The 11564-nt window shown below is 32.9% G+C and overlaps 1 protein-coding gene across 1 annotated transcript in view; it reads right to left on the bottom strand.

Moving 5' to 3' along the window:
• Nucleotides 1–6352: 6352 nt before the first annotated feature.
• Nucleotides 6353–11564, bottom strand: part of LOC119631592 (acetyl-coenzyme A synthetase) — an 18903-nt gene continuing 13691 nt past the window's right edge. Inside the window, exons 2-5 of the mRNA XM_038023948.1 lie at nt 8735–9473; nt 8516–8670; nt 8283–8451; nt 6353–7565 (exon numbers count right to left, since the gene is read on the bottom strand). Coding sequence (XP_037879876.1) covers nt 6927–7565; nt 8283–8451; nt 8516–8670; nt 8735–9473 — 1702 coding nt within the window. The 3' untranslated portion in view covers nt 6353–6926. The remainder of the gene's footprint in view (nt 7566–8282; nt 8452–8515; nt 8671–8734; nt 9474–11564) is intronic.

Here is an 11564-nt window from a genome sequence, read left to right as displayed (position 1 = left end):
CAACAACAACAATAGTAGGAACTACTAGATATCTAACATATGCATAAGGTTGATTAACGAAACAGAGAGAGAGAGAAAAAAAAAAGAAAAAATATGGCAACTCTGAATGAGTAGCATGAGATACAGATAATATAGAATTACTTGCAATGACTGTGCGTTCTGCTTAGAACATCGTATGCGTTATTATTATTTTCTAAATAACAATCTCAACGGTTTTCTAGCGTTATATTAACCCTTAACGAACGAAATAAAAATAAAAATAAAAAATCGTATGGCCCACCACCTAGATATAGCAGACATCTATTCATCTATTTCAACTTCCATTTATAATTCGATAGCTATACCCATCACCGAACAATGAGCGGTCCGTCTGTCCGTCTTCTCGTCTGCCCGTCTGTGTTATGTTCCTAGCCGCAAAACAGAAGCTATCGATTTCAAATTTGTCAGAATCATTGCAAATTCTTGTACGCAGGTTAGTATTGAAAATGGGCGAAATCGATCGAAGCTACCGCCCTACTACAGCCCTATGTACATTACGAACACCTCTTCTCTAAATAATAAAAAATTGTCTTTTCATCATTACCCATAGACTACAGCAGATAAATGCTGCAAAATTCGAAGATACATTTTATAGGCGATGCTATAGTATTAAGAAAAATTGACCGGATTTGTCAATGTTTAATTTTTTTTTTCAGTATCTTTATAAGGTGAAAACACAAGTTTCAAAAACCCCGCAAAGTGTATAAAGTCGTGGCCAGTGTTACATTCAGAACGCACCTAAGCAAGTCCATCTGCCCAACCGTGTAATATCTGTGGTACACAGCCACCCATTTACAAAAAAGAAGATATTACCTATAAAATTGCAAAAGAGTTTGAAAACCGACTAAACAGGTCAAAGAACATGGCTACAACGCTTTCTTGCCTAAAGGGTTTTAGGTTTGTAAACATTCTTTGGGTGGCAAAGCAAGATTAGAAAACGATACCCCATAAGAAATCGTCGATTGAAATTCAATATAGGCATCTGAAAATCATAAATTGTCTTCTATAAAATCTATGATGATAATGATGATGATGATGATGGTATAAGGGCCGAGTAAATTTCAATTGATTTTACTTAAGGATTAATGTGTCATTAAAGGAGGAGAAAATATTGCCAAATTTAATTTTCTAGTCTTCTTGGAAGAGACAATGCAAAAGTGTTTTTTACAAAACAGATAGAGGAGAGATGAAATTTATCAGACCTCATTTTAATATGCGGAAGTACTTTCTCTACCCAAAAAAAAAAAAAAAAAAAACAATTTCATCTGCATTCCCCTTTTATTATATCGGTCGATTCAGAATTATTTTCTAAATCGATCTAAGCCCTAAGTCTGTCCGTCTGTCCATCCGATGTCTGTCCGTGCATTTTTGTGTTCAAATTTCAGGTCGCAACTTTTGAGATATTTCGATAAAATTTGGTACATACACGTATTGTGGCTCGACGATCGGTCCACATTCTCAAACACTTCTCATATAATGCCCTATTGTGAACAGTCGTTACATGGGGAAAAGTGCAATTTTCAAAAATTCTTGGCAAAAGTGGCCAAGTAGTAGTAGTATTTCCCCATTCTAAATTGATTTGAAAATTTTAGACTTGAGGCTGGGGCAATTTTTTGAAACTGTTGGTAAAACGATCAAATTTCCAATAGTTCATGGTGAAAAACGACTCATTGAATTGACGAAATATATATTCTTATCGAATTTTTTGGATACCGCTGCATACAAGGACTCTCATGAAAAGTAAACCCATTTTTGTTAATTTTTTGAGTATGAAAAATTGTTCATGATAGTAATTGATAAAAGAAAAAATTTAAGCAAACCTAATTGGAACCACATTGATCGATTTCTTGGCCCCACTGCATATAAGAGTGCGTAGTAGTAAGCCAATCTGAGAAAAGATTAATTTTTAGCATTTTATGATGAAATTTAATTCACAGTAGAATTTCAGCAAGAAATTTGAATCACATAAGTCTATGAAACGGAAACTGTTATAGGGAGAGAAACCTTCTAACCTTTCAATAAGCAGGCTTTCATGAGAATTGTGGCTTTGCATGAAAATAATGTGTATTTTTAGGAGTGTAATTATCAAAACGAGCGAATAAGTAACTTATACTAGACGAAGTGTGGTGTAGGTGTAGGATATGTAATTGTCGGAGTTACCCTACTGTAATGTTCTCGTACTTGTTTTTGTAATATTTTCACTTTATTTGTAAAGTTGTTAGCAAAGCGTATTCCCTTCATTGTTATAACATACTTACCTCGTGTGAGAGAGTTTTACTACTAACTTTTTCTAGCAATTCTATGTAATGCCAGTAGAGTGTGAATTCAGTTTCGTTTAACATTTATTAATGCATTAATTAATTCAGTTATTTTTGCTCTGAATTCATTTTTCAAATATTATTTATTTCAGCTAAATTTTTCTAAACACAATTGCATTGATTTTATTTTATATTCTTTTCATTTATTTATTTATTTATTTAATTTTTTTTTTTTTTTTACATACTTTATACTCGTTCAAACTTATAGCCAAATTAGTCACGGAATGTAAACCTTTTTTTCTTTTCTTTTTTTTTTTTTTTCTTTTTGAGCTATGTTTCCTATATTTTATACAAAATACACAGAACAGAACAACAATTAATTGCTGTTAACCTGTTGACCTTGCTTCAAAAATCTGTCACATCCGTAAACCTTTCAAAAAACAAAACAAAAAAAAAAAAAAAAAAAAAAAAACTTTTTTTCTCATTTAAAAGCTAGAGTAGAATTTGCTGCACTCTAGTAATAGATGCAAAAACCGTGATATGTATTCGTTACTGGAAGTCTTATTTTATGCAAAAACGAAAAACAAAAAAACAAAATATCTATTAAATGAAACAATTATACACATTTTTTTTTTTTTTTTACGATTATTGTTGTTGTTGCTCTTTTTATATATTATAAATTTATGTATATTTTAAATCAATTATTACTTAAACTTTTATACGTAAGCATATAAAATCGAACTGCAGGTGCATAGTCTAAAAGTCGTAATGGAAAATATCTTGAAACACGAGCGACTGAAAGACTTCATACTACGAAATTAATTACATTTATACAGTTACAAGAGGTTACATGTTGTTTAGCTATGCTTTCTTCTTTTCACAGATCCTTTAAATGTTTATCTTCGTTTATAATTCATATTGAATTGATTATTCAACGAAAATACTACAAAGAAATATTAATTAGATGTGAATGGATGTGCATGTGTGTGTATGTGTGTGTGTGTGTGTGTGTGCCTCTGCATTTGTGTTTGTGTGAATAGGATCTGATCTAAAAAACATTCGGCATTGAAGATGATACATTAATGACAGCTTGTTTCCGAAAAATATATTGAAGCATACGAACCCACTGACTGTCTCCGTTTATTAATTTGCAAAAAAACAAAATTTAAAAAAAAAAAAAAAAAAAAAAAAAAAAAAACTCATTTTAGAAAAGTGCAATTTTTCAATTGAAGTTTGAAAAATCGTCAAAGAACCAAACGGGCCAAAATCTGGGTATACTCTTTATGCATTAATGCGTATTCTGATTCCAGTTTCAATATCCTCAGTCGGATCCCTTAAATTTGCTTTAAGATTAAGGCAAGAATTCATTTGTTCATAATCGTTCGCATTTAAAATCTTAAGTTATACTTTTTCCCTTAACTATTTCAAATTAATTAAGAAGCTATGATAAATGTTTATCATTGCAATCTGCTTCTGAAGACTCTATCGAAGTGAACGTTTTCTTCTTCTTCATTTTGAAAACTCTGCCTTCTTCTAGTCGTTTTTCTTCTTCCTCTTTTTATAACCTACCCACTTATGATGCAGGTCGTATGTAACACGCAGAAGGGCTTATGATAGATCCACCTTTTATTATACAAATCGATTTAGAATCATAATCTGATAAATTGAGCTAACCCTTTCCGTCCATGTATATTTTTTTTTGCAGCTATAAATCGCAACTTTGGCGTGTTTTAACCCAAGAAAGAACGCTATTGAAAATTGCTTGGATCGGTTGACTTTTTCGACCACACCCCATATAACGGTCTATTCTAAAAATGCTTTATGTGGGAAAAAATTGTTATTTTCAACATTCCTCGGCAGAAGTGGTAATAAGTAGTAATACACCGTCATTCCAAATAGGTATGAAAACTTTGAACGGACTAGGGTAATTTTTGGATCCCCTCCCATATATAACGAAAACTGAAGTTCATACGACAAAAAGGGAAAAAATTTTCAATGCTTCATGATGAAAATTGTAATATGGTAAAAAAATTAACTGTACCAAATTTGGACCATCTTGGCCTATTTATTGGATACGACCATAATTAGGAGTTTCACAAAAATTGATCGTTTGTAGAGCAAAAAAAAGTCTAAGGTTTAATATATGATGATGGAAATTGGCCGATAATAGTAAATGCTATCGTTGCTAGCAAATTGGGCCATGTATGCCTATTTTTGGCTTCTGCTCTACGTAAGAATTAAACTTGCACAATATTAGGTTGCGTTTTGGGCTTCCTTCCCCATACATACGCACTTAAATATTATGCCTTTATATGCAAACAAGATATAATTTTTGTGCTCTAGAATAAAAACAAGAATTGTGTTAGAAAATGTGGAATAGGGTATTTAATTGGCGGCCCGACTTCAATATTCTTAGTCGTTTGGTAAGGAAATGATTTTTTTTTTTTTATAAACCTCTAAGCGTTTGTTTCTGTTGCGTTTGCATCTCTTACTCATCAGCCTACGTTAGAGCTACAGGGAATGGCGAAGCGTTCCGCTCAACTTCATTCGGCTCAATTAATTTTATTAAAGTTATTTAAAGTTCTATAACAAAAATGAGAATTGTGTTAGACGACCTTGCCCGACTGTTGTGTTCTTACTTGTTTTTTATTCTTTTTGTTTTTCCTTCTTTTAAGAGAGAGATAATTGAAAGTTTTAGATATTTTAAAACCAATTGCCGCGGAATCATTTCCATTTTCAAAGCAGGTTTGTGCCACGAACATAAGCACAGGCATACTCAGTTATAGTTGTGAAATAAAAACAAAAAATAACTAAATTTTTAAAAAAATTTTTTTTTTTAATTTGTAATTGCTCGAAATATATATAGGATAGTGTATTGGAGAGACCATAAATCATGTGTACTTTTATTTTTGGTTATCCTTAATATTCCGGATGAATTTAGCCATCTTCAGCCAGTCTTGAGACTCTCGAAAATGAAAAGGTGGAAAGAAGAAAACTACATTTTGCGCATATATATTCATTGTTGGATCACTTTCAACGAGTTTTCATTCAAAAATCCCTTTATCAAGATGTAATTGGAAAAAAAAAGCGATTTGAAAATATTGTCATAAATAATTTACAAAATATAGGAAGAAAAAAAAAAAAAAGGGATTTGAAATTGAAAGAAAAAAAAAACACATTTGACTGAGTCATTCGAAAAGTTCAACCTTGGCCATCTGGCACACTTTGGCAAATTTTTTTTTTTCTTTTCATTTTCTGGTTTGAAGCAGTTCACCTCGAGACAAATATAACTTTCCTTCTGGTTTGTTTAATTTTATTCATCTTATTTGTAAATGTCAAATCAATAAAGCGTACATTTCTTTTTGCTTTTTTTTTGTTTTTGTTTTTTTTAAAAACTTTAATAAGTTTAAATGCTAGAAAATGACACAGTATGGCGTACTGGTGGTGCAGGATTTAAAAAAAAAAAAAGAAAAGGAAAACCAAATACTCGAAAAATGCTAAGAAAAATTAATATTAGAAAATGAACGTAACTTTCAAATGTACGTATGTATGTAAAGGGAAACTCAACTCTATATATATTTTATATGAAATTGTAAGCATTATTATTATGTAATGGCATATATTTTATTTTATTTTATCAATATATTTGTATATATACATATATATATATATATATATATATATATATATATATATATATATATAATTTTTTTTTTTTTTCAAAAATACTTAAAATCTGTTAGCATAAATATTTTCGTTAATAATAATGATTTTTTACTTTTTTTGCATTTTCGTTTTCTCTCTATTTTACTATTCAACAGTTTGAAACCAAAGGATTACAAATAATAGATATTCTGTTCAAATATAATTATGAAAAATGAAGACTAAAGAAGGGAAAAATTGAATTACATGCAACTACAGCGTATATACGTGTACAAACAAACAAAAGCAAAAAAACTCATCTATGTATAAATATTAATAATAGTTATAATAATAATAAACATATCTACATATATAGGTAAGTGTGTGTGTTTGTGTGTGTTTGTGTGTATGTGTGTGTGTGTGTGTGTATGTTAGCCTTTTGCATTTTAAAACAAATAATAATGACTCACACGTTTTAAGAATTGAAGAATGTGCAGAATATTATTATTGAATGGCTGTCTGGGTGTGTGTGTGTGTGTGTGTGTGCGTAAATGTTTTATCATGTGTACATTCGTTTCATATTATTAAAGACTTACAATTCTAAGCTTAGTTCCTCTTAAAAAAAGCCATACATATTTAATATAAATAAATAATAAAAATAAAATAAACAAATAATATATATATATATATACGTGTGTTTTTGTATGGCTACATAAAAGCTTGAGATTTTATAATAATTTTTGTTAGAGGTTGCCAGAGGCGGATACATAGTATGAAAGAGAACGCGAGAAAGACAGAGAACAAATGACAACAACAATGTATTGAAAGCAACTTTCTATTTGCTCTTTTGCCAATCCCATAGACATATTTTAGATTTATAGGGGAAGCTTTGCTTATTTATTTATTTTTTTTTAAGACTTATCTTATCTTCCAAATTGTGTTTGCATTTCCTTGTTTCACTCTCATGATATTATATTGCGAAATTTCTTACTTAGTCTCTTGCGGACGATTGGCGAACAGCTGTTCCACAATACTTTCATCCGCTAATGTCGAGGTGTCGCCGACATTTCTATCATTAATCGCTATTTTACGTAGAACTCTACGCATTATTTTGCCGGAACGAGTTTTCGGCAAACCGGGTGCATGCTGTACAACGTCAGGCATAGCGAATGGTCCGATTCGCTCTCTAACCAATTTCTTTAAGTCCCCAACCAATTTTGCATCAAATGTTTCATTTTCATTAGGCGTTATGAAACAGTAAAGACATTCACCTTTAACGGGATGAGGTCGTGATACCACAGCCGCTTCCGCCACACGATTGTGTTCGGTTAGAACGGATTCTACTTCAGCTGTTGACATTAGATGACCCGATACATTGAGCATATCGTCAACACGGCCGGTTATCCAAAAGTAACCATCAGCATCACGCCGAGCACCGTCGCCAGTACAATAATAACCGGGAAATTTTGTGAAATAGGTTTCCTCAAAACGTTCATGATTGTTAAACAATGAACGCATCATACCCGGCCAGGGTTGAGAGAAAACCAAATAACCTTCACCTTCACCTTTAATTTCAGTACCGCTTTCATCTAATAATGTGGGTTTAACTCCGAAGAATGGAAACGACTGTAAAATCGCAAAGAAAGCAACAAAGAACACTGCATTAATACGTGAATGCTTTTATTGTCAGAGTTAATTACTAGATCTACTTCTCCTGCTCGTACTAATAAAAATACTCAAAGCAGCTAACACAATTACTATTTATAGTTTATAGTAGTTAAAGTCGACAATATAGTAGTATAGTACTGAAGAAAGGTAGACACTCTTGCTATTATTAATACAATTACCGTCATTTCTGTCAATAGTCCTACGAACGTTGTAAGTGTTAGCTGTAGTCGATCTTGTATCGATCTTTCTATAGGTTTTTTTAGATAAATTGTCTTACGAATGGATATAGTTTTATCTCGCATCGATTCTTTTACGATGAGTACTTCTATACACGTTGCTCTTACGACTGTAATGCTTGCTTTCTAATACCGTAAGAGAGTGTAATCATATCATGCATGTGTAATCATATCGTACAATATTATGTAAAAAACTGTCTAAAAAACTCGTCGCAATCAGATACCACTTTCTCTCTCTCTCTCTCTCTCTTTCTCTCTCTTACTCTTCCTCGCTTTCTGCCTCGCTTCCTTTGTCTAATTATAAGTGATTGATATTGAAGAAAACCTTTAATGTACTTGAATGTGAAATTGTTACTTTAAGTGGACGTACGACCAAGCTAAAGATTGTGCTAATTACCTAATGTAGTATAGGTTTTTTGTTTTCCGATTATATACTTACAGCTGAACCTGGTTTCATGGGTGTAGCACCGGGCAAAGGTGTGATAACGTGGCCTCCAGTTTCAGTTTGCCAAAAAGTATCCACTATAGAGCATCTGTCTTTACCTATATTACGATAATACCACAGCCAGGCTTCTGGATTAATAGGTTCGCCTACGCTACCCAAGACCCTGTTAAAAAATTTGCAAAATTGAGCAAAAAATTCCTGTTATCTTGCTTTGCTTTTAGCCGTACTTTAAATTATCCAATTTGTGTTTCATTATGGGCCCTTCACCAAATTTCATTAAAGCTCGAATGGCTGTAGGTGCTGTATAGAATTGAGTGACCTTATACTTATCGATAACGGCCCAATAACGATCATTATCCGGATAGAAGGGAGTGCCTTCGAACTGTAAAAATAAAATTTTGTAAAAAAAAAGTCTCAAATGAAAGAAAATAATGAAAGAAAGATACCATTACTGATGTGGCGCCATTGGCTAAAGGCCCATAGACTACATAAGTATGACCAGTAATCCAGCCAATATCGGCAGTGCACCAATAAACATCGCCTGGCTTATAATCAAATACAATTTTAAAGGTAGTGGCAGCATATAATAGATAACCTGCCGTAGTGTGTAGTACACCTTTCGGTTTACCCGTTGAGCCACTAGTGTATAACATGAAAAGTGGATCTTCTGCGTCCATCCATTCAGGATAGCAGGCCGGCTCTTTATCTTCCATTTCTTCATGCCACCAATAATCACGATCGTCTGCCCACGGAATATCTTGTTCGACATGATTTTCCTGGCACGGAGTAACACGTTTTAAATGTGAAACCACAATACACTTTTCTACGGAATGACCCATCTGTTCGACTTTCTCTAAAGCAATATCACATAAAGCCTTCAGGTACAGAGGTTTCTCGCCGCGCCAAGCACCATCGGCGGTTATTAAAATCTTAGCTTTACAATCAAACATACGTTCGGCCAACGAATCAGGAGAGAAGCCAGCAAAAACAATGGAATGTACAGCGCCGATACGGGCGCATGCTAACATGGCAATCGGTAATTCTAAAATCATAGGCATATAAATCGACACACGGTCGCCTTTTTGAACGCCATGATCTTTAAGAACATTAGCGAAACGGCAGACTTCCTCCAACAATTTTCGATACGTGAGACCACGTGAATAATCATCGGGATGATTGCCTTCCCTGAAAATGAATAATTAAAAAAGAAAAGGAAAACAGATCAGTGCGAGAACCACGAGCGCGTTAAAAAAATGTAAAACCAGGAATATTTATTATTGAAAGTTAATATTATATATGTTAAGGGTAAAGTCAGAAAATTATATTCCATCAAGAGCTCTTACATGAAACTGTCTAGTTACCGTCGAGTCTGGCAATCGCCTTATACCTTGACTCTCACAAATAATCGCAATAAACTTCATATTAATGATCGCAATTATTGATAAGCTTGAGCTAACCTGAGCAATGGACCGATGGAAAGACATGGTTAATTCGATCCAGAATTCTATGTTGCTTCGGGACAGGATCGCCAGTGCATATATCTTACTGTCGTTATCTTACCATAAATTTTAAAGTTTTTAAATTTTGTTAAATTTTTATAATTAATCCGACCTTTGTATACAATTTAAGATTTCGTTTTTGTTTTATCTATGCATTGACCTACCACCGAAGGTTATGAGTGCGTTTAAAGTCTACATATATATTTTTGATCAGGATCAAATTCCGGATCGGTCTAAGCATGGCCATTCGACGGTGTGTCTGTCTGTCCATTTATGTTGACGCGTATAATAAACATTTCCCTGCACGTAGGTTCATATTGATAATTAGCGAAGTTAAGGTCAAAGGACACGTCTACAGTACAGTATAAATTGAGAGTACCACTGCCTTCTGTATATACATATTTTTTTCAAATCACTCAGGGGAGGAAGAAGAAGTGAAGAGAGGGAATGATTATAAAGAGATGGCCGCAGCCGAGTAGATCTGTGTGTCAAATCGGCAAATATTATGCCTTCTTTGCGAACAACTCTACCATACTAAGATTTGAATCCGCGAATACTAACTTATTAGAGGCGATTCTTAGCTCGAGCCTTACTCGACTGCTCTTGCGTTTTAATGTTTAGTGTTTTTTTTTTTTTTTGTTTGTTCTTTTCTTGTTCTTGTTTTTTTTTGGAAAAGGACTTATTGCGGGTTTGAAAGATTCCGCCGTTTAATTAGAAAGTAAACAAGCTCAGAATGCTATCCTAGGCAAGATCAAGGCAGATAGTTTATCACTCGCATATTTTTGAGTATCGCGCGAGACGATTCTATTTCAAGTCAAGTATGATGGAGAATTTCTAAAAATTGAAACAAATTAAATACTAATTGTAAGATCTTCGTACATCCCACCGACCATAAATGCTATCAATTATACATAATATAATTTACATTGAGATAAATACATTTATATATACAATATGCAAATGTGTGCAAATGATGGCAGGCAAGTGTACCAGTAATTTAATTTAGCTCATTTACTTCTTGCGGCGGCAAACTAAAAGAGGCTCAAGATTAGCAAAAAAGAAATAAAAAAAAAAAAAATTGAAAAATCAAACTTTCTCGTAGTTACTGTTCTTCTCAAGTTCAAAACAATCTGGTCCGGCAAATCTTCTTTACGAAGTTGCTTAGCGACATAACTAAGCGGCCGAATACATTTTGATAGCATTGGATAATAATGAATTTGAAGAAAGTTGGACGAATATTGGGCCAAAGTATTAACATTTATTGAAAATGACGTTTGATGAACGTTGATAACCGAGCAAGAGGTAAACATATTTTATTATAACGCATTAAATTATCGAAAAAGTCAATACCTTTGCTTACGTTCACACATTAATTTTCAATCTGTTTCGATTTCGAAATGATGAAACTGACGACATCGACGTCGACGTTGTTTATAAGTTTCTTTTCCATAACGTAAGCGTCATTTAATAACGTAAACAAGCGACACTAAACTAATCCATATTCAAATTTAACTTTGTTGTGTACTGTGTGTGCACTTTGATACCATTTTGAAGAATAACAAAAACGAATTTTCGAATTCCAAACGTTTAAAATCAACGCATTCATAAGACGATGCGGACATATGTTGTGGCTGTATGTCATAATTTTTAGGATATTTGCAGATAAATTTGTTTCTATTATGGCACATTAAGGGTCAATACATGCATACATGCATACATACATACATGCATACATACATACATACATACATACATACATACATACATACATACATAC

This window comes from Glossina fuscipes, unplaced genomic scaffold, assembly GCF_014805625.2.
Source record: "Glossina fuscipes isolate IAEA_lab_2018 unplaced genomic scaffold, Yale_Gfus_2 1, whole genome shotgun sequence".
In the NCBI taxonomy this organism is placed as follows: Eukaryota; Metazoa; Arthropoda; class Insecta; order Diptera; family Glossinidae; genus Glossina; species Glossina fuscipes.
This window is presented reverse-complemented; position numbering and strand designations above follow the sequence as displayed.